At 50.0% G+C, this 27,646-nt stretch overlaps 1 protein-coding gene across 1 annotated transcript in view; it reads left to right on the forward strand.

Moving 5' to 3' along the window:
- MGAT5 (mannosyl (alpha-1,6-)-glycoprotein beta-1,6-N-acetyl-glucosaminyltransferase) overlaps nt 1-14,265 on the forward strand; it is a 217,426-nt gene extending 203,161 nt beyond the window's left edge. Inside the window, exons 15-16 of the mRNA XM_008069436.1 lie at nt 7,290-7,447; nt 13,835-14,265. Of these exons, the coding sequence (XP_008067627.1) occupies nt 7,290-7,447; nt 13,835-14,033 (357 nt within the window). The 3' untranslated portion in view covers nt 14,034-14,265. The remainder of the gene's footprint in view (nt 1-7,289; nt 7,448-13,834) is intronic.
- The last annotated feature ends 13,381 nt before the right edge of the window (nt 14,266-27,646 follow it).

The following is a 27,646-nucleotide window of genomic DNA, read 5'->3' on the forward strand; positions in this document are numbered from 1 at the left end:
ATTACGGTTTATGTCTACTGCATGGAAATTTCAGAATAGTCAAGCACATTTAGGGAAATTTGGTGACTGGTTGAAATAATTGTTAGGGAGGAATGCAGATTTTCTGTGTTCTAAGTGGGCTTGTTAACCAGACTGGAAATTACTGTTTCTATCTCATTCTGGCTGCATAGAAGCTCGCTGGGTTAGGATTGTCTCTTTTCTGCTTCTGCTCCTATCAAAGCCCCAGGATGCCAAAACCATTCAGTTTAGTTCAGTGTCTCTCTCTCTCTCTTTTTTTTTTGAGCTGGAGTCTCACTCTACCTCTACCTGCTGGGCTCCGGCGTTCCTTCCGCCTCAGCCTTCCAAGAAGCCGGAACTATAGGCATGCGCTACCACACCTGGCTAATTTTTTGATTTATTGTAGAGACGAGGTCTCACCAAGTTACCCAAGTGGGTCTCGAGCCTGCAGACTCAGGCAATCCACTCGCCTCAGCCTCCCAAAGTGCTGGGATTACAGGCCGAGCCACTGAGCCCAGCCAGTTCAACGACTCTTTACTGAGTTCCAGCTGTCTGCAAAGCACCATGTTAGTGGTAAGCCACTAACTCCTGTGCAGCCTAAGAAGCCCAGCTCAGAGGTCTAGATCTTGGAAGCCTTCTCTGATTGCTGCCACCATCACTCTACCCCTTCCCTGGAGTTAATCCTTCCCCACCTCGAAGTAGCCTCTGCATTCTGCTTGGACATTTGTTTTATACTGTTCTGTAATTTTTTTTTTACATTGGCCTCTCTTACTACACTGTGCACTGAGCCCCTGAGCTTAGGTCCTGTGAACCCAGCGACTCTCTCCTTCATGTTTGTATTTCCATCACTCACCATAAGGCTTTAGTAGCCATTTGTAAAGTTTTGACTGCATGAATGAGGAAACCTTCAAAGCCAACTTTTATGTCTGTGGTTTGTTGAACAGAGAAGTTTGTGTGTGGTCTCAGTCCCTTATCTCTTTCTGTGCTGTTGCAGCAGCTTCCTGTCTCTCTGGCTCTTCTTTTGCCCCTGTAGTCTGTTCCCAGCTGCAGATCCTATCACTTCTCTACCCAGACATCTCCAGGGACTTCCATCTTACTTCGAAGGAAAGCCAGAGCTTTCCATTGGCCCCCAAAGCTGTGAGTGCTCTGCCCGGGCTCTCTGGGCCCAGGTCCCCAGCAAACCCTGTTTCCTCCTCATGACATATGCATGCTGCCCACGCTCCCTGGACCTCCTTCCCCTCTTGGAATATGCTCCTTCGTCAGAGCCTCCGATCCGTGTTTTCCTGTGTCTGGAATGTTCTTCCCAGATGCTTGCATGGCTCACTGCTTGACTTCTCAGGTCTTTTCTCAAATGCCACCTTCTCAGTAATGCCTGTCAGGATACCCTTCCTGCCATCAGTATCATTTCATTCTCCTCCAGAGCACCTTTTAACATACTGTAGATAACTGACTTCTCTGGTTTGTGCTTCTGTCTCCCTCACTGGATTCAGGCTCTATGAAGGCAGGGGTTTTTGGTTCCTTCTGTTCACCTAGTCATCCCACCCTCCAAGGGCCTAGATAGCACATAGTAATGGTAACAGCTGATATGTAGGTGGTGTTTTGTGTCAGATGGCTTTTCTGAGCACTTTATACATTATGATTAATTGATGAATGGAAGAGCTAAGATTTAAAGCAGTCTGAGCTCTGAACTATGATTTTCTGCCTCTTAGCTAGTATTTGTTGAATGAATGAATGAACAAATGAGTGTTTGGAGTGAGGTAGTAAAACAAGCTGGCATTGCCATGTTAACCTGTGCTGCAGTTGAATGCAAAAGAAGCCCTCCAGCCTTGTGTGAGCATCCATGGGGCTGGCACCTATGGGTGAGAAGAGGCTTATGGCAGGGGCTTCCATTTTGGTTGTGCCCTACGAGCAGCTAGGCCAAGAGGTGGCTGTCATGGATGCAGGTAAATGACCACATATACTCCAATCAACTCCACTTTTACCTCTGGACTTGGACTGCGAACAATGGCCAACCTTGGAACATGTCTCTAATGTCGCAAGGTGCCTTCTTATCAGTCACCTCATTTTTCCCTCATGGGAATTACATAAGGAAGGAAGGACAGATGGTGCCATCCTCCCAAGCAGGCAGAGGGAACTTGAGAGACATCTGTGATGTCCCACAGCTGGAAGCCGGAATTCTAACCCAGACCCCCAGCTGCCTTCTGCCACCTGGGGCCTCCCTCTGTGCAATGTGATTACCTTGGGGCTTTCCAGATGGTTCATCGAGCTTTAAGAAAGTCCTGCTGCTGTTGGCTCCCAAAATAGACCTCTGAGAGAACGCCAGGCCACCCTCCTGGGACACACCAGCAAGGGTGACTTGAAACCTTAGTCTTCATGTGCAGGATTGAGCTAAGCGTGTCTATTGAGGGGGACCTCGAAAAGGCTGGATGCTGTGGTTTACAAAGACATGAACACACCGGCACATCAGCCCTGCAGCACAGCATGAAGGGCATTTCCCATTGTTCAGGCCTCCCATCTCATCCTGCCCTGCTGGTGCCAAGGTGCAGGATGTCCACTCATCCGGGCCTGCCCTGTGGGGCACAGCCAGCCCTTCCAAGGAGGGCTAACAGGAAGAAGGTGAGTGAGTAAAACACCTGCCATTTGCCAGTCTTCTACTCAGTGTGACCTAGCGTCACACCAGACCGAGTAGCATGTCTAACGTGCCATGGAGGCAGGGCCAGGCTTCAAACCCACTTCTTCTGACTTGGAGCTCATTCTTTTCCCATGTCATCTCCTCATCCAACAAAGCAGAATCTTTTCCCAAGCTTCTTCAATGTCCCTAAATTCAACAGGTACAGAGATAGTACCCTCAGTTCTGTTTTGTGCCATCATATAAGGAGAAATGTTCCACGGTTTTCTTATAAGCTGTAAAAGCCAGGACTTGCATGGGTCTCCATTTCCCCAGCCTAATCCAGGACTGGGCCAAGCCAAATCCAAGGGGCAGAGAAAGGATTTCCCACTTGGCCTCTTTTGATGTAGACAATGTAATCTAGTCCAGATTTCCTGATTGTCTGTGGGTTTTATACAGTCACTCAGTAGGCTTTGGTATATGTTGGATTTAAAACATATTTGTTATAAAATGTAAAGGCTGCTGGGCTCGGTGGCTCAGCCTGTAATCCCGCGCCTTCGGGAGGCTGAGGTGAGTGGATTGCCTGAGCCCGCGGGTTCGAGACCCACCTGGGCAGTGAGACCTCATCTCTACAATAAATCAAAAAATCAGCTGGACGTGGTAGCGCATGCCTATAATTCCGGCTACTCGGAAGGCTGAGGCGAAAGGATCGCCAGAGCCCAGCAGGTCGAGGCTGCCGTGGCCGGAAACGGCCACTGCACTCCAGTCTGGGCGACAGAGTGAGACTCCAACTCAAAACAAACAAACAAACAAAAAAAGCCAAAGCTTTCTGAGCACCAACATGGCACTGCAGGTGGAAAGTTTCACACGTAAGTACTTAACACAAACTTGGTTGCATGCACAAAATTATTTAAACTGTTAGGTAAAATTACCCTCAGGCTATGTGTATAAGGTGTATATGAAACATAAATGAACTTCATGTGTAGACTTGGGTCCCATCCCCAAGTTAAAGCATTATGTATATGCATAATATTCCAAAATCTGAAACAATTCAAAATCCAAAGTGCTTGTCGTCCCAGCCATTTTAGATAAGGGATACTGAACCTGTAGAAGCAAAGTTGGCTTGCGTTAGCCACCCGGTAAAACAAAGCAACAAAAGAAACAACCCTCAGCCTTGTCCACATGCCCATGCACCCACTCAGCTCTGGTCATCAGTAACTCCATTGATCATCATGTGCTTTCATTCTCCCTGTCTGATGACAGTCATCCTGTGGGAAGGGAAGTCATGGCCACGGGATGGGAAGAGAGCAAAAGGCCAGCCAGTGGGTTTCCTGCCACATAAAAGAACAGCAACCACCAGTGAATACTGTTCCCATTCAGGGTCCCACAGACCTGTGCAGTCATGTCATCACCCTTAGTAACAGCCTCCAGACTCAAGTTGTGCTCCCCATTGCTACGCAGGGGCACACATCGTGCTCAAGGTCATCATGAATACAGGAGTGAGATGAGGATCTTTCTGCCCAGGCATCTGTCTCTGGTAATGCCCAGGGCTACGTGCGTCCTAGACACTCTACATACCAGCCCACCGTGTATCACTTTCAAAAGATTAAGCTGCATCCTAATATCCCTGAGTAATCCAATGTTTGTCTGTCATCTCTGGATTATCAGATCCTTCTGGAATTTTGTTGGTGGCTGATACGAATTCAGGTTCTAGATTTCCTGCCTACTATCTGTTGAAGCATTTCTGTTTGCTGTTCACCAAAGTCACTCAGACTCAAGTAGTCAAGGCCTTTCATTGTAGAAACATGCAATGCGGAGAGCAACAGTAAGCTTGCCTTGCTTGTTCGAACTGTGATCCTCGATCTGAAGCAAGTGGAACAGTTGTCTTTTTCAGCATTTCTTCCTTCAGGAAGAAGGTAGGAAGAGGCAAGAGCCATAGAAAGTTTTCAGTATATATCCATTTTTCTGATGAAGAAACTGAGGCTTCAGACTAATGTGTTTTACCCCCAAAGGTTCACATAAGCTAGTAAAAAAGGCAGGATGTGTCCTCAGAGCTGGCTGCCTGCAAAGCCTGCAGTGGATTTTGCTTTGCTCTTTTTTTGGCTTTTGGCTCATTAAAAGTAATACAAACATAAGGTTAACAATAACAATAACAAAGTGTATGGAAGACCCTTCCTGAATGCAGCTCTGGCTAGTCTCGGTTCCCTGTGCTGCACTCACCTCCAAACTAAGAACTACCCAGGAGTGTAAAGTACTCATGCCCTACTTGTGACACTCCATGTGACAGACAGGGATGGGACTCAAAACATTTCCTCTGCCTGTGCCAGTGCTGGGAGCCCTAGACCCTGAGATTATCAACTCCTCCACACGGCACTGGGAGAGGAAAAATAAAATATTCCAGAAGGACACACATTGGAAAGTAAACTTCCTTATCACTCCTGATTCTGTTGCTCTGTGTCGCTTCTTAGGGCAGCCAAGCCTACATGAGCTGTTCTTGGAGCAGCACGTGCATGCTTACACATGTGTCTGCGTCTCCACCCCAGTGCTTGCCACAGGGAAACACTAGGTGCTATCCTTCCCTCTGGGGGGTCTTGGCAATTTTCCATGTCACCATATAGAAACCTGCCTCTGTCTTTGGTATTGTTTGTCTTTAAACAGTTATCTGTTTAAATGCAACCTTCAGGTTGTTGCAAGTTGTTTGCTTCTCCCCTGACAGCTTTGCTATGCTATCCACGCCATCCTGTGTGGGTTTCTTTGCGCGTGTCCCCCATATGTCTGTGGGGCGAATTCCTATAAGTGACATTCAGAGCCCAGGATCCTAACCTCCTGTGGGTGCACCTGAGGGCTGGCCCACCTCAGATGGAGCTGAACACCCACAGCCCTCAGGTGTCCTCACCAACAGCACCTGCTGGTTGGGCAGCCCAAGATCCTGAGGAATTCTGTGGACTCCATCCACAGCCTGCAACCAGAGTGGGCTCTGGTGCTGTTGGCACCTGAATTCCTGTCACTGGTACCTCCTCAGGGTCGCTTCAGGCACGGCTGAAATGATTTCCGGGGTCCTAGGTCAGAGAGAGTTCCTACTCCTCCTTTCCCCAGCTCAGCTTCATAACCAGGCAGATTGTTCAGTGTGCTTCCTGTCCTCCACCCTGGGTCTTTCTTGGATGTGCTGGTTTCTTCCACTCCCTCTAGATCCTGGGGTTGACCAGTTGTGCCCATCTTGAGGCCCTCCACACCTTTGTGGCAGGTGCCACGTGCCTTGTCCTACCACATGCTGCTCAAACTGTCTCTCTTGTTGAATGGGTAGAATGTTGTACAGCAGGTAACATCATTCTGTTATAACACCGAGGGGGGGAAAAATTTGATTCCCAGCTGGGGCCACTGTCTGTATGGAGTCTGCACATTCTTCCCACGTCTGAGTGGGTTTTCTCTGGAACTCTGGCTTCTTCCCACCTCCCAAAGCTGGGCACATGAGATAAACCAGCGTGTCTACGTGGTCCCAGAATGAGTGAGTGTGGGTGTGTGAGTGACGCCATGATGGGATGGCGTCCCATCCAGGGCTGGTTCCCGCCTGGAGCCCTGAGCTGCTGAGATAGGCTGTGACCACTCATGATCCTGAACTGGAATAAGCAAGTTGAAAAATGAGTGAGTTAGTACAAATTATTGTACAGTAAAACTTGATAAAGTATACCATAATCACACAGATGCACAGCAGCAAACCAGGCCGTAGGAACCTACTATATTTGTGATTGTTTTTGAACTGCATGGTAGTAGGAGATACTCCTTCCAATCTTCATTTTGCAAACATTTATTCCTTGATTTAACCCACCACCCCTATGACCACCATCACTTAATGACTCACCAAGAATTGGGTAAATAATTATCCTACTTGTTAAATGTATGTACAGCTCACATTCGTTTCAGTGTTTAATGTTGGAAATGGGGGGGATCTTAGAAATTTGGCGATGTTTTTTTGTGACCAGAAGTATGCCGTAGGAACTTCACTCTTTCTTATATCAATTAGCCTGTGGTCAAATTGGTTTAGTTATATGTCGTTTTACTTAAAGTCGCAGTCTGCTAGAACCTGTTGACAACTTTAAATGAGGACCTAACTGTAATTGTTTTCAGCCAACCATCACTAAGTCTTTGCCAAGGACATGGCACCACAGGAGGTGATATCCGAGGCGCCTTTGGTCTCCTTGGTGTGATTGTCACCTCCCATCAGAATCTTGCTGTGGAGATAAAACCAGCACTCGTGAAACAACGTCATGCTAGGTGACTGCCAATTTAGGGAAGACACTTGCAGTGCCTTTGGAATCAGAGAGGAGGGAACAGACCAAAGGATGGAGGCTCTAAATAGCCAGGCTACGTCATTGCTGATGATCATCAAAAACAGACACCCTTTGTGGGCAGGCACAGTGCTGTCTGTGCACATGACAAGTTGGGGTCTCTTGTCCTTGAGCCCTGTGTGGAAAGCCTGCTGCTGTCCCCTCTTGGGGCCCAGGAAGCTGGTATTTAGAGAGGTCAAAACCTGGCCCAAGGGCGTATTCTGACTGAGTCCTGCTTTAGCCTTTGAGTCTGGCTCCCAGATCTTCCCATTCACTGCTCTCTCTTCGTTGCCAGAGTTGCTTAGCAGGTCTGGGTCTGTAACCGTTTCCCTTGACTGATGGCCTTACTGTCATTCTAGGACTTCTGCCACGGGCAAGTGATGTGGCCGCCTCTCAGTGCTCTGCAGGTCAAGCTGGCTGAGCCCGGGCAGTCCTGCAAGCAGGTATGCCAGGAGAGCCAGCTTATCTGCGAGCCTTCTTTCTTCCAGCACCTCAACAAGGACAAGGACATGCTGAAGTAAGTGCCTTGGGACGGGCTGGGGGAGCTCAGCCTTGGGACCCCAGCTGGCCTTCGGGGTTAGAGCTGAGGGAAGGGTCCAGGGTTCAGTTCGGTTCCAGACTTGTGGGCTTGTGGGTGAGGTGTGAGAGGGGCATAGGCTACAGCACAACCCCCCAAGAAAGTTCACCCATGTGGTGATTGGTAGGTCAGATGAAGTCACCTGGACTGCTGATGGCTCGGGGTGTTGTATTTGCATACATAACGCCATGTCTGGGCTTGGAGATTGTGGGAGATGTTCAGTTTGTCGATGTTGCCCCTAAGAATGATGGGAGTGGAGGGTGGGCACAGAGCCACAGATGGACCCTCCCCCACCCTATGCCCCACCCTCAGGATTCCTGGCGGCAGCAATTGGCCCCCGCAGAGCCCGAGTGGGGCAGGGGGCAATCTTCTACTCTGGAGTCAGGAAGAAAGGAGTCAGGAGGAGGAGCTGGCAGAAATCTGCCCACAACAAATTCTAAGTTCTGTCTTCCCCTCCTGCAACCTGTTCCCTTTTGTACTTCCTTCTGGACCTTTGACATGTGTTTCCTGGGCAGACCTGACTGCCAGGTTTCTACACCCAGGAGAGGCCTCCAATGTTCCTTGAATGTTTTACTTCGTACTTGTGTTACTTTAGTGACACTTTTAATTTCCCCTCGTGCTGGCATCTTGAATTTGGCATCTGCAATCCCCAAATTTCCATATGAGGTTTCTTCCAGCCCCTGACTCATGACCCTCCTCAGGACTAAATCTGTTCTCCCAATTCTTATTACTTGCTAACATGGCCCACACAGTGTTTAATTATCTAGTCTTTCCATCTACTAACTCAGTAGCTCTAACTAGGTGTTTTCTGCAAGGTAATTGCCTATAAATAATAAGACACTAGCCCCAAATATCCAGTCCAGCAGCTGTGCTGTCCCAGCCCTAAATATCCAGTCCAGCAGCTGTGGTATCCCAGGCTTGAAGAGGACATGGAGCGGCCATGGGCTCAGGACTCACCTGCATCCATCTGGCTTTATGCCTCTTAGTGCTGGTGGTCACTATAGTTATCTGTGCACAGTGGTCTGAGCTAGACTGGTCCCTCCTATGAGTCTTATCATCCTCAAGGGTGGTATAAAACCCTTTCTCAAGAGAGAGTAGTCTCTGGCATCTCGCCTACAAGGAAGCTCTTCTGAGTAGGGATGTGGGCGATGCTATTTTTCTCTCATTCTTTTTTGGGAAGACCAGGCGCAGAGGCTGCCCTGACTCTGCCATCAAAACAGAAGCCCAGGCCAGAGGAGGGAGGTCGGTGTGGCCCCCTGCTCTGCACCCACAGCAGCTTGGTGAGGGGGTGGCGATCTGAATGTGTGACGAGCCTGTGACAGTACTAGAAGCTTCCAGTTCACAGCACAGAACCTGAATTCTAGCATCCCATGAGGGCCTTTCCACTGGCTCCTTTTGCAAGTAGATTTCTGGAGTGAGGTAGCTTTTTGAGAACCCCGAGTGTCTCTCTGTTTGCATTGGAAGTCGAAACTCACAAGGTTTAGACTAGGAGGTATACACCCAATACTGTCCACATCTGCCCACTTCTGGAAGAGGAAAAGTGACAAGCTGCATCCTGGGAAGGGGACACGAATGAGACTCCTGAACAGCATGGACTTCTTCCCTGCCAGGAAGGAATCAGAGCTCTTGGCCTAGTACTGTCACCTAGGTCCTACACAGGTGACCTGCCTCCAGGACAAGGGTTCAGTAGGAAGGGGAACCAACAGCTGGACAAGTGGCTAGCTCCCTCTGTTCCATCAGTTTTCTCCTGTAAAACAGGGCTCCCTGGGTGATGGTGAGATAATGTGTAGCCCTTGCCAAAGAGAGAGCTGTGGGCAGCAGAGTAAGCCTGAGGCCACCAGGCCAACACTGGAAAAGCCAGCCCCCCTGTCTTGACCTTCCTCTCCATCCCTGTATACCATGCACAGTCCACAAGAGCAGAGGTGCTTGCTGTGGGACTGTCCCACTGTCAGGTCCTGTGCCACGGGATCATTCCTCCAACCTCCACCCCACTGTAGAGATGCGGGTTTTCTTAGCAAGCTTCTGGAATGAATGCTAATTTTGCAATAAAGCCCTCTGAAATTAATTCTCTGAACATACAAGCCCCACTGAATAACTTGTTCATGCATTTGTAAATACTGATAATGGTGTGAAACCCCAGCTATCTGGCAGTCTATTGAGGGCCGCCTCAGCGTGGAGGTGATCCTGGCCCATCCATATTCATGGCCAATTAGCGACAAGCAGTTCCTGCAAGCCAGAGCTGCTTGTTCTTCTTCAACTTGGGGCCTGCTTCTAAGCTACGTTCAAGCTCCTTTCAGTCTTTGGATGTCCACAACCTTTGAGGACCACCTGTCTTCATTGTGTGGTGTGAGTTGAATAGGTCACATCTGTGGAACCCTTTGCAGCATCCTATGTTGTCGTCATGAATCAAGGAGAATCGGACAACTGGCCTTTGAGTGCCTGTGCATGCAGGATGCGGTTGTGTGCTGGGAGGCTGCCACAGAGCATGCATGATTCAGGTGTGACACATCTCCCGGACAAGACTCCTCCCAGACGGGGATGTGGACTGGAAGGTGGAGAGGGGCCCAGGAAGTGCCAGGGTCTATTCCAGCATGGCCAGTGGGGAGGACTTCAGCTCCACACACAGCAACAGGTGTTCGTGTGAAGTTTAGTAGGAAATTTTGCTGCTACTTAAAGTTGTATCTTCCAGGATTTTAAGTTATTGGTGACCGGGGTTGTTCTGTAAGAAGGGGAATTCTAAGTGGTGTGGTCTAGACTGCGAGAGTGTTGGCACCTGAGAGAGGGGAGGTGGCATTCAGTCAGAGTGGGTGTGAGGGTTTGGGTGGGACTTGGTGGGACCGGGTTGGGATGAACAGAGCCCTCTTGAGAGGGGGCTGGAGGAGGGAAGGCACTTCAGGGCAGGGACACGTGGCATGGCATTGCTTCCATCCCACCTCCTGAAGGGGTACGTGTCACGGATCTGTGTGCCAGGGAGGGACTGGTGACTTCTGTGCTCTCTGCAGTGCCGGGGCTTCTCAGCCTAATGCCTGTAACTGCAGGGCAGGAAATAGGTAGCCCCGTAGGTGGGGGCTTTGCCTCGTATTTTGCTTCAAGAGCTCTAAATTGCAAACTGATGGATCCCCCAGAAGCCCCAACTCCCAACCTGTAAGAAAGAAAAATTTTTAGGTCCCTGGAGAGAAGTCAGCACGACTAGGGAAAGGAGAGGAAGACGGCACACTATGGTGGAGTTTCTGAGCGGTAGCATGTGTGAGAGACAGCACCTTGCACCCCCTCAAAAGGCAGGACTTCATGGAGACTGAGGACCCCAGGCTGCAGAGGCTGTCTGGTTTCTCGCACTCCAGCGACGGGAGCAAGTGGCATCACCTCTCTGGTGCCTTGCTAGTTAAGCAAGGAAGATGGAGTCGCCTTCCTAACCACCAAGGGCCCAGGGGAAGGCACCTTGCATGCCTGTGTAAGAGGAGAGAAAGCCCCCTGGGGGCCTAGGAGATGCCGGGACTGGGAGATTGGATGGCATCCAGACATGGCTGGAGCCCTATGTGCCACAGTGCCACATGGATTGATTAACTCCCTTGCAGCAGGTCTCACCTGTGGCTCTGGGAAGCGTCTGCTGCTTGAGCACATTGTGGTGGTCTCTGAGCACCACCCCCAGGCAGGCTTCTGCTGCTGCAGCCTCAGCTGAGTCATATGCACAGACACGTGCTCATGTGTGCCTGTACCCTGGGAGACAGTGTCCTGGAGTCTGAGTCCAAGGGAGCCCAGGAGACAGCAGGAGGGTTTTTTATGGCTCCTGACAATTGCAGCCCTCGCCATGGGGTCTGCAAGTCCCTGCAGAGATTTCCATGCTCTGGTGAGCAGCGTGCCAGGCAGATGGTTTGAGTTAAGGCACAGCAGCTGCTGTAACTCACCTAAATAAATAAATGTCATAAGTATAAATCTGTATCCCAAGGCCACGTTCCATGTGTAAACTGTTCATTTGAAAGTGAGCTCTAGATATGCCTTTCTCTTTTTTGGCCAGTAGGGGTATCCTGTAAAGGACCTGGTAACTCCAGGTCTCTGACGCATTTTTCCTTTAAAGACATCCATTAAAAAATTCCGCTTCCTGCCCTCTTCCTTCATGGTCCATGACTCTAACTCCCAGGGCACCACCACCTCTCAGCTGGCGCCAAGAGCACGGGTGGGGGGTATTTAGAGACGCCAGAGCACTCCCCTAGTGACTGCGGGAGGTCAAGGTGAGAGGCCCCAGCTCTCCTGGTCCACTTAATGTGTGCAGGGGGTGAGGCCTGAGCGCCAGTGACATGCTGAGTTCCAGAAGCTGTTGGGGCTTCAGCTGCAACTGAGCAGAAGCCAGGCTGGCAGCTTCTGAGAGCTCACCAGAAGTCCCAGCAGATGTGCTGTAAATCGCGGGATCATGTTAGCAAGTTAGCAGGGAGGCAGACCCCAGGCAGTTGGTTGGCTAGAGGAAGACGGGGCAGGACCACAAGGGAGCACGATGCTTCCCACACTCAGACACATACACACATGCACAGCCCACAGTTAGAAGCCTCCCAGAGGCAACAAGAAGCCTCAAGCTTCCTATCCTGATCCCCTCCCTGTGAGCAAGAAGTGAGACTTCCATGACCAAAGCAGAACAGAAATGACTGGTATATGTGTAAATTCACACCGCTGGGCAAGGGAGAGGTGGCATATAGTCCATTCGGCATCTTCCGGGGCAGGGTGATTATGACAATGACAACGATCATAGTAATGATAATTACCATTTACTGACAGACTCACAACTGACTCTGCCACATGCTCCAGAAGCACTAATTTAATTCTTTCAGTCAAAGGTTATTTTTATCCCCAGTTTACAGAAGAAAAACCTGAGCCACAGAGGGGCTCAGTGTTTGTCCAGAATAACACAGCTCCTAAGAGATGAAGTTGAGAGCCGAACCCAGGTGTGCCCAATCCCCTCGCACTTTCTTCTCTGAACTTGGGTACAGCATCCAGGCAGGACTCCAGGGGAAGAGTCCAGGGATAGCCCCAGTGGGTGGAACCCATCATCCCAGGGGAGAGAGAAGCATCCATACTTTGAGATAAGCCAATACCGTTAGGAATGGGACCATCCCAAATGTCTGACTGCCCCCCCACTCCGACCCAAGCAGTGATCACAGCCAGAGGAAGCAAAGCCATAAGGCTTCACAGCCCACAGACTGCTCAGCTTTTGGGAGCCAGTGGAACAACAGCATGGGGCTGGGGAGGGAGGGCCTGGATTCAAACCCTTCTCTGCACCTCCTGAGGCCTCAACTCACACACCTGTCATCAGGGTCACCAGTGCTGTGACCAAAGGGTGCCTGCAAATGCCCAGGGAGTCAGTGCCCCAGAAGAGCACTATCTGATTGTTTTCTGGGGAAGACTAAGGCCGTATGACAGGCATTTTCTTAAGCCTTTAATAAAAATATTAAACATACTTTTTTTAAAAATTGAAAGAAAGTTTAACCGGGCTCAGTGACTCAGACCTGTAATCCCAGCACTTTGGGAGGCTGAGGCAGGAGGACTGCTTGAGGCCAGGAGTTCAAGACCAGCCTGGGCAGCAAAGCAAGACCCCATCTCCAACAACAATAAAAGAAATCTAGCTAGGCACGGTTGTGCACGTTCATAGATGCCCCTTCTCTGTGGTGGGAGGATAGCTTGAGCCCAGAAGGTCGAGGCTGCAATGAGCATTGGTCTTGCCACTGCACTTCAGCCTGAGTGGCAGACTCTGTCTCTAAAATAAACAAACGAATAAGTAAGTAAGCAACCTGCAAATAATGCTTAGTGCTGTACCATTCTCACTCCTCGCAAGCAGCCATGGTTAATGCGTTAGTGTATAGCATGTCGCCCTCTCAACTCTGACCCTCCCACTCACACGTGTGCACACCAGCTGCTTTCACCATGCATCCATTCCCCAACTCACCTTCCTCCAGGATGGCGCCCCTGCTGGTGCCCACATCTCTCCCTCATTCTTTGTCAACGGCAGCAGAGAATTCCAAAAGCACAGACGGGCCGTGATTCGGCCATTCCTTGCTTGGTGAGTATTTGGCTTGTTTCCAGTTTTTCTCCATCACAGATGACGCTTCACTGAGCAGCCACAATCACACACCCCTCCACACACGCCCCAGCACATGCAGGCCTTCTCGAGCCCGGGTATCTAGAGACGGACGATGGAGGGGTCACAGAGCGGATGCCATTTCATCTCTAAAGCAGAACCAAGCGTCCCCCGTGCCCCAACGAGGCAGGCCGGCGGGACCAGTGACTGGAAAGGCTCTGTCGCCACAGCGCCAACCCAGGTGCCTTTCTCTTCCTCTTCAGGTACGAGGTGACCTGCCAAAGTTCAGAGCTGGCCAAGGACATCCTGGTGCCCTCCTTTGACCCCAAGAACAAGCACTGTGTGTTTCAAGGTGACCTCCTGCTCTTCAGCTGTGCAGGCGCCCACTCCAGGCTCTGGAGGATCTGCCCCTGCCGGGACTTCATCAAGGGCCAGGTGGCTCTCTGTCAAGACTGCCTATAGCAGCCACCCGCTCACCCTGCCCCAGGCTGCTGATCAGGCAGGGCCGGGGGCAAACGTCATTCAGGGACTCTGGCCAGAGCCTGAACTTTGTATTGGAAGGTTCTGATTTGGTATTGCTCCTGCTGCGGTCAGAGCAGCCAAGTGGAGTCTTCACCAAAAAGCGAGAGATGTCAGGTCAGGGACCTGTCTTCTCCCTGGCACCACACCGTTTTTACTTCTTCAGGAGCAACTGTGGCTAGACTCTGCTGCTGCAGATGCACCAGGGTAAAAAGAAAATCTTGAGAGTCGTTTAAGACAAAACACAAGCGGGAATTGAGCTAATTGGAAAGAACTTTGAATGGGAACTTTCCTAAACCCATTAACTTATTTATTTGGGAGGGAGGGAGGGGAACGAGGGAGGGAGAAGAGGGATTGTTCACAGGTTTCTTCTTTTCTTTCCATGGTTAATCATCCAGCTTCACTATACTCTTCTGTCTGCTTTGGGCAGGGTTCAGGAGGGAGACAGGGTGTGCTGTGGTGCTGGTGGCAGCTCGAGGACAGTTGTGAGGACCCGGCTGCTCAAAACGGGTGGCAGCAGAGCTAATGATGATTTTGCTTTGGAAGCATAGCCAGATGTCTAGACAGCAGCTAGAGGACAGGCACCCCCTTGGTGGGAGGTTGGGGACCGTGGTCCCGAGAGCCAAGCCAGTGACAAAAGATGCAGTGAGGCCCCTTTCCTCTGGGTCCCCGTCCGCAGGCACACACCTTGGCCCTAATTTTTGGTTAGAATCCCTTTAAGAAAGAAATGTGGGATCGGGAAACTTTGCTGGTTTCTGGCAAATTTGCCTTCCATCATTCCCTGCCACTGTAAGGAGGAAAGTAGAGACGTGGGACCCACAGAGCTGCTCTTGGACCTGGAGAGTTGCCTTTGAGCTGAGATTGGGACAGGAGGGAAGTCGGCCCTTAAGAACGGGCAGCACGACTGGAGGTGGGCTCCTGACAGGTGAGCACCAAAGTCCAGGGAATGTGGCTCACCGGGGGTGTCGGGACAGCTCAGGATGAATGCGGTGCACTGGCCTGGCCACTCACCTGTGGGTGTGGCTGGCAGGGGGGGAGAATCTGGTGCTGGCTTTTCCTACAGGCAGGATTACTCTGGTGGCTGGGTCAGGCACGTTGGACCCCACTTTCCAAACCCTGGAGCCCCCATGCTCTGCGTTTGTATAAGTTCCCAACCCCACTGAAGTATGGCTTCTGTTCTCTGTGTACAAGTTTGTGAGTTTCCTGTGAAGTCCCTGACATCTCCGTGCCGGTGTGAGTGAGCCCTCTTCTACCTCTTGCAGAACGTCCTTGGTGTGATCTCTGGGCATCATCCTGCCCGCTGTTGGGGGGTAACAAGGTGGAGCCTCTGCCAGGCAGAATAGGTGAGCAAGCTGATGGCCAGGCAGGTCTTTGGGAAGTGAAGGAAAGGGAGAATTCTCCTTCAAGGGGACCAAGAGGTATACGGCACCTTTAAGTCTGTGAAGCTAGATTTCTCCTCCTCCTCAGTTTCTGCCTTAGTGCGTAAGCAGTACAGATGCACAGCCAGCTTCTTAGGCCCTCAGACCCCTGCTCAGTGGATCTGAATTGCACCTCCAGTCCAAGAGAATGGAGGGGGGACCCAGGGTGCCCTCCACCCCTTAGGAGGGCCCTGAGCACATCTTCCAGAGCGAATACCTAGGGGAGGCCTCTACCTTGAGGTCATCATGGAGACCCCTTGATACTTGGCTGAGAATAACCTCTGCCTGGTCCCAGAAACAAGAATGGCAGAAGTCCAAAGGAATCCTAGTTGATGAAAGTGCGAGCAAGCGAGTGTGTGTGTGTGTGTGTGTGTGTGTGTGTGTGTGTGTGTGTGTATCTTTTAGCATTGCAAGGGCAGCTTCCTGCAGTAGGAGGGCTGAGGACTAGCTTCCTTGCTCTGAGAAAGAACTTTTCCCTGTGAATGGGCCGCTTGGCTGCACCTTAGGGTGTGGGAATTGGCTTGAGTTCCCAAACCTGCAATTCCTGGGCCAGCACCGCCCTCTCCTGGGCTCTTCTGGGAGCTTCAAACACTGAGGATATCAGTGCAGGCATTTGACCAGCAGGGGGAGCTTGCGAGCTGAGACTAATTTCCCATTTAACAGCTTGGTTAACCCATTTAAGAGCTGTTTCCAGGAGCACAGGAACTCAGAAAGCAAAGAAGTTGGAAAGTAATACCTGCCTTGTGTTCTAGAAGCTGCAGAGTTCTTTTCTGGCTGTTGCGAGTTCAGGGCCTCTTTACCTTACCCTTCCTCTTCTCCAAGTCAGGACCCCTGGGGTCAGACAGCCCGGAAAGACACTTTCTTCCATTTAAAAATCGCTCTTACTTCCCCCCAGCCCAGTAATGGTTGAAGTGAATTGGAGTTCCCCTGATGGGGGCTGTTCTTGGGGCAGACAAACCCACACTCCAGTTTCAGAGGTGTTATCGGCAGAGTTGATGGCCCCTAATGTATGCTGGCTCCCAGGCCTTCTCAGACTTGGCCCTGATCTGGTCAGTGACCCTGGAGAGGAGGGGAGGGGAGGGGGCTTCCATCTGCCCTGCACAGGAAAGGAAAGGTAGGTGTCCTGGCAGTGTGGGCTGGGAGCCTGCAAGAGGTTTTGCCATTGCTGGTCCTAATAGAATCCTAAACTGATTTGTAATTGATGACAATTCCACGGGGAGAGAAATCATAACTTAAGATTGTTTTTCTGTGCTATATCTTGCCCAGTCTTTTGGATTATTTTTCCTATTGTGATATAATCTCTCAAAAAACTTGAAGGAAAACATTTATGTAATTTACTCCAAGAGAGAAAGCTTTCCTTTGAAAGTTGAAAACTCCTGAAATGAGAAACACACTGCTTTGAATGCCAGTAAACACCTCATTTATTTCTTGTACGCAGTTTGATTTGCACATGTACAAATGGACATGCTCTTTGCATTTTTGCTTCCATTGGGTTTTTGTCACCTGTGATCATAGTTGGCTTTTTTGTGTCTTTGGAGATATTTGAGTTTGTTTCTTTGGCGATACTTGTTTCCCCGATGTGCCTTTTCACTTTTCTTTGGGGTTGTTTTTGGAATCTGGATGCTATTGAAGGACAGTTCGCAGGCTCCTTCAGCTTGGAGACAGGATGCGTCCTTGGATCACTGCAGCCAGTCAGGCTGGACACAGGCAGCGTCCTTCAAGCCCCTTGGGCCACAGTGTGTGTGCTTGTGCACATACACCCCCCGAGGACAACGTAAAGCCTTGAGAAACCCCAGAACAAGGGCTGGCATCCTCCATACCAGCCTGTCTTGGAACTGCTGGCTTCTGCTGTTCCGGATGCCACCCATGTGCTGGCCGAGACGCAGAGGGCAGCCCGGTGGAAGGGTTGCATCAAAAGAGTAAGAGACCCTACTGAGCTCAGAAATACTTCAACTAGTATCGTGAAAAGTTAAGAATGCGTGCCCCCTTTTTGTGTTTCCTTAGTGAGCGCAGGACTTAATGGAGGCGAATAACGAGCAGAGTTCCGGTACAACATACTGGTGTAAAGACGTCAGTGTGAAGGGTTGGACTGAGACTGTATGTTTATAGATGGGTGTGTGCTTTTTAGAGCAGACCAGGGTGGCCACCCCATTTCTCCAAGGTGGTTTACCTAGATTGTACATATAATTAGACACTGCCACCCTCCCTCATGCCCAAAAATTCTTGATTTTTTTTTTTTAAAGTCTATTTTGTTAACGACAGGCTCTGTTGTATGTCTTACTATTCCAAGCCTGGATTGTTTTATTTATTGAAAAATATTTTAATTTCCATACAGGCTTTATTCTAATCCCATCCGTCCCTATGGGGCTGCAGAGCAGCTTCGAGTGAATAGATGGACATAGATTCATACTCATTTAGGAAGCTGGGATTTCATAAAGCTGAGGGTGAGTTCATTCTTGTTGGCTTCAACAAAAAGTGGAAGACCAAGTTTTGATAGCAAAAGACCAAATTAGCTGTATAGTCTCAAGTGCAGAAAAAAATATTGCCCTAGCTTTCTTAGCACTTAGGGTTTTGTGAGGATTCCGTGTTTAGCACAGTGCCTGGCACATAGTAAGCCCTAGTAAATGTTAAATATTGTTGTAATTATTAGTGTTGCATAAAACTTGAGAAATAAAGAGCTGAGCTCACTCTCTTCCTATTGAATCAAAAATAATACCTACATGAAAATGTTATTCCAAGTTGACTGAATGTTGTAGGAATTCCTGGTGTAGAGTGTCCAAGTTCTGTGCCTACCCTGCTGGTTGAAATTTTACTGTATTCCTGAATGCACTGATTTGAGAATATGCCAGACTGCAGCCCCCCAGTGAAACAAAGCTGCAAGGATTTATAAACTGGAGCTGAAAAGGATAAATGCTGGTCAAATGCCTTTGATCACATAATGGACCTCACCCCGCTGATGCCTACTGGAACACTCCAGGGATTTTCTTTGAGCTAGAGATTGTAAGATGAGGCCTCTGACAGACTGCATCCCTCAAAGCAATGCTAACACTATTTCTCTGAAATGCAACCGTGGAGGTTCTTCTGTGTTGTTGAAGGGGGAAGGAATGACCCATTGAACTTGCACGTTCCCCAGCAAGTCCCTTTGCTGCCCCTGCTGGCCAGGGTGACCCCTGCTGTCCTTGGGGATCATACTCCCAGGCTGATTAGCTCTCCTGTGTTTCAAACCATCGTGTATGTTAAAGGTTAATTCCCTGGCCTGGTCCCAGTGAATTTCCACCCCTGCCCTCCCAAAAGGAGCCATCTGAGGCACCGTGCAGGCATCTTGGCCTCTTTCACAACAGCTCCCAGAGGCTATTCATGGTTTAACAACATGTTCCCAATCACCTAAACATCAGTTTGCTTTTTATTTTGCTGGGAATATATCTTCTTACTTCCCCAGTGGATTTAAAGTTTTATCTCCTGTCCTTTCCTGGCACAACTCTGGACAGAGTGCAGTTGTGGAATTTGCCGGAGTCCAGTGTCTTTTTCAAATTCCTTTGGAGTCTCTAAGCTGAATCAGCAGTCTTACAGTTCTTTTAATGTGATGATCGGAGTTAACCTTCTTCATAAAGCATCACCCTCTCTGACCCGATTTGATGGAGCCTTAAGACTGTCCCTCGCTGCCACGCCGACCTCCACAGCTGGGGAGGCATAGCAATGGGACCAAAGGGGAACCCTGTGCGTGTAGTGGGAGGGCCACTGTTGATCTCTAGAAGATGGAAGGGTTGGGGGAGGGTACTTAGCACATCTGCAATCCTGGAGATCTAAATGCTTTGCCCGGGGCAGCAGGTCGGGAACTCCAGTGTGGTCTGTCACAGCCCCAAAGCTGAGATGGAGCAAGCTTGGGAAGCACTTTGCTTACCGTTCTGCCCAATGTTAATAATACAATAGCATAACAGTTGATGCCAAAGGAGATGGTAATGTTCCTTCAACTGTAGTTGCTGTCACAACCTTGATGTCTTTACGCTCATGGCCGTTTGCATCTGTGTCTTCAAACAGATCCTGGTTACAGCCATTTCCTCCTGTTTACTTCCGGGGTTAAGTAGCTCAGGCGTCTGCAGATAAGGTGTTGCTGTCCAAACGTACTGTACTGGCATAGAGAGCACTGCTTTGTTTTCCACTGTTGTAGAGAAAACTAGGGAGAACTTTATTTTTCAATAAACTTTTCTTGTGTGACAGGTGGGAGTGATTTTTTTGGGGGGGGTCTGGGTGGGTGCGGGCTCATCTCCAGAACACTCCCATCCCCACCAGCTGCGTTTCACGGTTTGCACACACACACTAGAAACTGCTGCCTGGGAGACGAGATTTGAGGAGAGAAAGGAAGGGTGCCCTATTGAGTATTCCTTCCTGACATCCACCAGTATGTAACTTCATAGCACTCCCCCTTCCCTGCTTCCCCTAGAAGGGAGAGAGTGCATCTGTTAGACTTTTTTTTAAATGTAACTATATTACATTGGATGTTTAAAAATCTTTCAGGATAGGCTAGTAAAATAGCCATGAACACTAGAGCCCATTAAACCTGGAATCCATTTCTCCCCCTCAAGATCAGTGGGTCATGGGCGGTGAGCCCCTGGGGAGGCAAATGCCCTGGAAACACTGGGAAGGTCAAGTCCATGCCACACCAGGCTGCTCGTCTGCAAGTGGTGCTAGAGCTACCCAGGTTCAGCCCTCCTGGCTACTGGCTGGAGCAGACACCACATACTTCACACAACGGGTCTGCTGGAACACAAGTCCTGGAAAGGGTCCTGAGTTGGGGCACTGCTATAGCACAGTGGTGTCCTCTCCCTGAAATTTCACACTGTATGTTAGAAACAGTGAGAACCTGCAGAAAAGAAGCCTACAGAATCCAAATTTGCTTTTTCTTTGAGTAACATGTTAAGACCCCAGGGATTGCACCTCAGTACCGCTGGGGGAAGCCACACTGAAAGCATACTGGGCCAAGGTTCCACGACCTCATAGAACAAACCTTTCCCTTACCCAGCTGGTGGGAGGTGGGGCCCCAAAGACTGGGGAGGGGCCCGAGGAGCCACCACCCTCCGCTCCAGGCAAGACCAATCGCCACTGGGCGAATGTACGGCCACTCTCCTGTACTCGTGGGGTTGGAACGGGTGGACCTGCACCCAGTCCTTTAGGGTTGCCACTCTCAACCCCCATTCCAGGCACAAGTGACCCCCTTCCACATTACCCTTCAGCCACAGTGGAAACACCCACGACGGACACCCCCCCGTGTTGGTGCCGCACGGTGACAACTCTCAAAGATCACCTTCCTGTGCCATACAAAACAGGTAAAGGTTTTTATTGATCAGACACTGCCGCCTGGGCCAGCAGTGTCATGAGAGGTACAGGATGTTCCGGGTTGGGGACACATTGCTACAGAATCTAAATCTAATGTTACATAAACTGAGGACGTCTTATTCCTTACAGAGGCGTGAACCATCTCTCACAGACTGTAATGTACCATTACCACTTAACACAGCATATAGATATATGCATATACGGATAGATTATATCATTATTTATTACAAATAAACTAGTTTCACATCTCTCAAAAATGGATTCTGTTTTCACATGGGTGTTCAGGCTCTGAATGTATGAGAAAGGGTCATGTGCTTATTTAATTCATCCATGCAAAGCTCATACGTATGTCACTAAGTACTTTAAAAAATAGAATGGTCTCCTTTTGAACAAATCTGTTTAGATTTAGGATTAGTAAAACAGTATGAAACTAATGAGATACATTGATAGAAATTAGGGCGTGGTATACGGATGGTTCTGGGCATGTAAAGAGGTGTGGGACAAAGGGGTACAGTCTTCCCTTAAAAATCTGCCGAGAGAGAAAAGACTTTGGAACTAGGAGGTGGCCGGGGCCCCACACAGTCCAGAGGAGGTGGATCTGGTCAGTTTCTATCCATTTTGGGCTCAGAGCGCCACCAGAGATCTTATCCTATTCACAAGAACCACTTTACTCCAGAAAATAGGAAAGGTCAGTCCTGCTGGAGATGAATAAGTGTGTCCCCTCCTGTGGGAATTGTCCTAACGTGTTTGATGGGGACAACAGGTAAGGAGGGCAGGACCGATCTACCTGCTGGGCAGATCTTGTCCTGTAACGACAAACTGTGTGAAAGAAAACTTCCAAAAAGAAACTGGATGTTCAGTTAAATATCGGCACCCTGTCTATGTGGAAACTTCTCGCCGTCTTGATGGTCTCACACGGATGCAGAGCAGCCCACGGTGGCCCCTTCACTCAAACATCTCATAGTGACGCGTCTGCCTCACCCTTGGCACCATGTCGATGAGGAGTCTGCAAAGAGCAAGACAGACAAGGTCACCTTGACACCAGACTACCAACAGCCCTGCGGCTTGAGAGCTTAGGGAAGCATGGAGGAAGTTCTTATTTTTGTTTCTTTCTGAGATAACTTACAAACTGTAAAATGCACCCTCTTAAAGAGTAGCATTCAGTGGTTTACAGTGTTTTTATTCATTTGTGTCATGTTCCCAAAAAGAAACCCCATACCCACTACAGTAGCCACGCCTCATTCTTTCCTCCCTGACAACCAAGCATCGACTTTCAGTCTCTATGAATTTGCCTGCTATGGATATTTCATATGAATGGAATCATACAATATATGACCTTTTGTGACTGGCTTCTTTCACATGACATAACATTTGAGGTTCATCCATGTTATAGAGAGTATTAACACTTCATTCCTTTTCATGGCTGAACAACAGTCCAGTATAGAGCCATCACATGAATCCATTCTTCGGTTAATGGGCATTTGGTTTGTTTCGACTTTTTGCTTATTTTGAATAACATCTCTGTGGAATGTTCACGTACAAGTTCTGGCATGGATGTATGTTTTCATTTCCTCTGTGGTACATACCAAGGAGCGGAATTGCTGGGTCACATGGTAACCCATTTCACAATTTGAGTAACTACCCAATCAGCAGCACCATTATACATTCCTATCAGCCACAGATGAGGGCCACTTCCACATCCTCGCCAATGCTTGTAATTGTCCCTCTTTTTTTATTATGGCCATCCTAGCAGGCAACAAAAGCTTTCTAACATTTTAAAGCACAGTGCCCTTTAGAAATGGTTCTCTCAAAGGCCAGCTCCAGCCAGGCTGTTGGATCCAGAATTAGCAGTGGGCGCTGCTTGGCCTCCCCTCAACTCACTGTAGCATCACCCATGTGTGATGGGGAAACCACACAAAGATGCTTGCTGGGGGCATTGTGAAGACCACCATTCTAGAAAGAGAAAGGAGCATAAACCAGGGCATGAAGGGAAGATCATTTTGAGGATCATAAGGACATCAAACAAAAGTAAATACATCCCTTTGTGATAAAAAGACCTTATACCTCTTGTCAGTGCCTACCTCACTTTAGTGCAGCCACAAGAATATGTGACCCCCCACTGGAAGCTTTTCCAGTCACTTGACACTGGTCAAGCTCCGAAGGGGCATGGGTACAGGATTTGACTTTCGGGATCCTGTTCTGTCATTTCCTGGCTGGGGAAGAGGGTAGGAAAACAAAGATGAAAGGAGGAACATACTTGACCCCGTAGGCAAAAATGGTGAGACCGATGAGCACGCCTATGCTGCCATCCAGGTACCAGACCGCCGAGTCGTGCTTGAACACTTCTGCGCTCAGAAGAATGGAGAAGCCCATCACACCACCCACGAGGGAGTTAAACCCTGCAAAGGAAGCAGAGAGACTGGACAGTAGTGCCAGGCCAGCTTTCTTAGTCACTGAGGAAATGACGCAGACACCAGCTTCACTATGCTTGGTCCAAGAGAAGAAAGACTACAGACAGAATCACCGCTAGGCATGTGCAAGAAGGAGACAGGAAGTAGTGAGGAGGCCAAGAGGGCAAAGCGGTGCCTCTGATCCCGAGAGGCACAGCCTTCCTGGCGTGTAGTCCGTGTCTACGTTCCTACCAAGAGAGCAATGCTTGGATTCAAATAACTGTTGATCACACCATATCTGAGATGTTTTCTGTTGAAAAACCTCCATCTCATCTCGAAATGAGAGCAACTGACCATATCCCATTTCCTGACTGGACATTTTGTGCTGTTTCATGGTTGCAGCATGTGGGAAAATGGGAAATCGTATCCCCCCAAAAGGGCGTGAAATCCCATGATCCCATCTCCTTGCTGGGAAGTGATTTATTGTTCTGGAGTGTGCACCCAAAGGAAAGTTGCCCAGAGTTCTTTCACAAGCAATAGCCACTACCTGGGATGTCTACGTGGCCCATGATGTCTCTGCTCGGATGTCACCAGAGACCTCCCTGGATAGAGCTGTCACCCTCATGGTCAGTCTACATACAGCTGCTTTATGTCTCCTTCTGAGTACTGAGGCTCGTGTGTGGTTCATGGCTGGCCGTCCTCCCTCCCCGTCATACACAAGAACACAAACCTCCTAGAGGCAGTGGGAGGGGAGGGTTCCCTGTTGAATCCGGGTGCCCAGGACCATGCCTGGCTCAGAGTAGACATTCAAATACCTGGTGACTTCAACCTGTGGGTGTCTGCTGAGCCAACTTCTGAGCTGAGCGTTTTAGATGTGCTGTCGCCTACAAACCTCTATCCTATGGTGTCAGGTGATGATTATCCCTGTTTCACTGATGAGAAAACTAAGTTAAGGAGAGCGAGGTTAAATAAATTGACTGAGGTTATCCAGATCGAGAGGGACAGGGCTGAACCCACATCCCTTCCCTCCAGAGCCTCCTCTAAGTAACCTGAGGAGTTTCACTCTCCAGAAGAGAAATGTGAAGTCTGTTGTGCAAAGTTTTGTGCTAAGTACTAGCTATGTGAAAGGCAATGGTGATGGGCACCTCTTCTACGGGAACTGGCTCCTCACCTGCTCCTGGAACTCTCTTAAAAACAGAACTACAGCCGGGCTCGGTGGCTCAGCCTGTCATCCCGTGCCTTTGGGAGGCTGAGGTGAGTGGATTGCCTGAGCCCGCGGGTTCGAGACCCGCCTGGGCAACTTGGCGAGACCTCACCTCCACAATAAATCAAAAAATGAGCCGGGCGTGGTAGCGCGCGCCTGTAGTTCCAGCTACTCGGAAGGCTGAGGCAGAAGGATCGCTGGAGCCCAGCAGGTCGAGGCTGCGGTGGCCGGGAGCGGCCACTGCACTCCAGTCTGGGTGACAGAGTGAGACTCCAACTCAAAACAAAACAAAACAGAACAGAACTACAGCTCAGAGATCACCATCTCCTTGCACAAGTCACTTCACTAGGTCCTCACAGCTTACATGTCACACCTCCATTTTACCTCAGCTTTCAAAGGCCATCCAGGAAGGCAATAGCAATTAGAGAACTCCTGGGGTCTCCTCAGAGGTGAGCCACAAGCTCCTTACTGCCTCAGCATCCTCGTAGCTCCGAGAAGTTCCAGGTCCCTGTGGCCCACCGGTGCCCGGCAGCTGGACCATGCCAGGCTGTGACCTTTCGAAGGGCCAGCCCTGCTTCCTTCTGGGGGCAGCTGTACTGTGTGGTAGTGCCGTGTTTTCGCTGAACTCGAATCCCTAACTAGCTCCAAGCAGGAAAGTTGACATCAAATCACCTGCACTCCTAAGAGAGAGGTCCTAAGTGAAGAGGAGGGAGAGGGAGATGCAGGGCAGGGATGATCTGACAGAGAGCTGCTAACAGCCCTGCTCAGAGGACCCCAGGGGGCATGGCAATGGGCCGCTCCCCAGACATGGGAACAAGGGGAACGGCCTGCAAGGGCCTCCACAGACAGGCCTGCGACACTGCGAGGGGCTTGGCATCCTCCAGTTCTCAGCGGATGACGTGGCCCGTTCTCAGAGCACAGAGGCTTGGTGGAGAATGCCTCCTTTTCCCGATGCAGAATCCGTGCCCCAACCCCAGCCCCTACCACCCCCCTTCCCCACTTGCAACTGCTTCTGCAGTCCTCCCTGTTCCCGGATGAGGCAGACCCCTCACACGCTCGCCCACCTCAAAGGGCGGGGTCCTTTCACCCCTTTTCTCCCTCTTCTGGATCATTCCCACTGGGATAAATCCCACCTTACTGCGCCCCTCGACCTTCCTTGACCCCACGCCTCGCCACGATTCTCCTTCACAAAGCCCGTAAAGTCGTCCACACCAGCTGTGTCTACCTCCACGCCTCCATTCCACTCAGGTTCCCTACCCAAGCCCTTCCTGAGGTTGTCCATGACTCCATGCTGCCATGTGCAATGGTGATGGGCACCTCTTCTCCTGGAACTGGCTCCTCACCTACTCCTTCCGGAACTCTCTCCCTCAGCCTTGCACTCTCCTGATGTTCCTACTTCCTCTCTCCAGCAATTCCTTCTCCGTTTCATGCTAGATCCTTCTCTGTCTCCGGGCTCCGTCCTCTCAACTGTCCTCTGTCTCCATTTCCCCCCAATCAATCCCATAAGCCAGTGTCTCCTACTTTTTGGCTTCTGGCCTTTCCTCTCAAGCACAAGCTAACTCACATGAGCATCCCAAACCGGACACGTGTAAGGAGGGGACCCCCAAAAATGGAATTATCTTTTGGAGGGTGGGCTCCTTGTCGTACCGGCTTCCTCTGCCAGGTAAACGTTCTAGGAACCCGTCAGGATCAGTGTATCAGCCAGCATGGTTGTACGAGGCTGCTTTCGGCTTCAGTGACTTTTTTTCGGAGATTCTTTCAACATGTTTGCCCATTTCATCATGGGTGGTTGATAAGCATACCCACCTTCACTGCGCTGAGTGTTCAACCGTTTTCTTTGTAATACCAAAACTGGCATAACCCCGGTGCCCCACCCTCCCTATTCACTCTGTCTTGCCCCGAGTGTCTTTTTTGGTTTCCCTGGATGGAAAAAAGTCTTCAAAGGGAAACAATTTGTCAGTGTGGAAAAGGCAAAACAAAAAACAGCAGAAGCACTAAAAGGCATCAAAATCAATAAGTTCAAAAATGGTTTTGAGCGGTGGAAAGAGTATGTTGACAGGTGTAGCGCATCAAATGGAGAGTACTTTGAAGGTGACTGAAATTTCAACATGTAAGAATACTAGAGGCCAGGCTCGGTGGCTCAGCCTGTAATCCCAGCACTTTGGGAGGCCAAGGCAAGTGGATTGCCTGAGCCTGCGGGTTCGAGACACCTGGGCAACTTGGCAAGACCTTGTCTCTACAATAAATAAAAAATTAGCCGGGCAAGTAGCACATGCCTGTGGTTCCGGCTACTTGGAAGGCTGAGGTGGGAGATTGGCCTGAGCCCAGCAGGTCGAGGCTGTGGTGGCCAGGAGTGTGCCACGGCACTCCAGTCTGGGCGACAGAGAAAGACTCCAAATCAAAAAAAAAAAAAAAGAATACTAGATTTTTTTAATAAATAAATTCTAGGGTTTTTTTTAGGAGGTCCCTCCCTTGTACAAGACAGAAATCTTGGTTCCTATCCCCAATGCCGCCCTCTCCAGCTGCCTTCTCTGTAAATGGGGACACCCTCTGCCTGGCTGCTGAGGCTTAAAATCTAGGAGCCCGTCCTCGACTTTTCGAACCACAAACCTAATCCATCAACTCATTCTTGCCAGTGGTCACCTCCACAGAAGGTGGACTCAATCTGTCTTCCTTTCACCACCTTCTCTGTCCCACCCCTGGCTCGAGCTACCAGCGCCCCCTCCCCTGTCCCTGCCACAGCCTCTTCCCCAGCCTCCCTGCCTCCCCTCCTGCCCACAGCTCCCCTATCCCCTCATCTACTCCCCCACAGCAGCCAGAGAGCCAGAATGACCGTCTGTCCAGTGAACAGCAGCCAAAACTCTCCCAGAGAAAAGCCTCCCGTCACTGTTTCAAATACCATCCAAACCCTCCACACTGACTCACGTGCTGCCATCATTCCCTTGTGCCTCTCCCGCAACGAGCCCACCTCCTCCTGGCTCACTGTGCTGCTGCCACACTACAACCCTGCGACAACCACTCTGCCCTCCTGGAAGGCCTTGAGACGCACCACCGTCCAGCCAGGCCCTCTCACGCACTCCGCTGCCTCTTCCCAGCTGACATCTCAGCCCCGGAGTCCCCGAAGGGCTCCCTCTCCAGCCAGCACCCCCTCCTGCCTTTCTCTCCTGAGGTTGACACTATCTAACCTGCTATCTTTGCCATTAAAAAAAA

The sequence above is a fragment of the Carlito syrichta genome, unplaced genomic scaffold (assembly GCF_000164805.1).
Source record: "Carlito syrichta isolate Samal-C Ts95f unplaced genomic scaffold, Tarsius_syrichta-2.0.1 Scaffold312030, whole genome shotgun sequence".
NCBI lineage: Eukaryota > Metazoa > Chordata > Mammalia > Primates > Tarsiidae > Carlito > Carlito syrichta.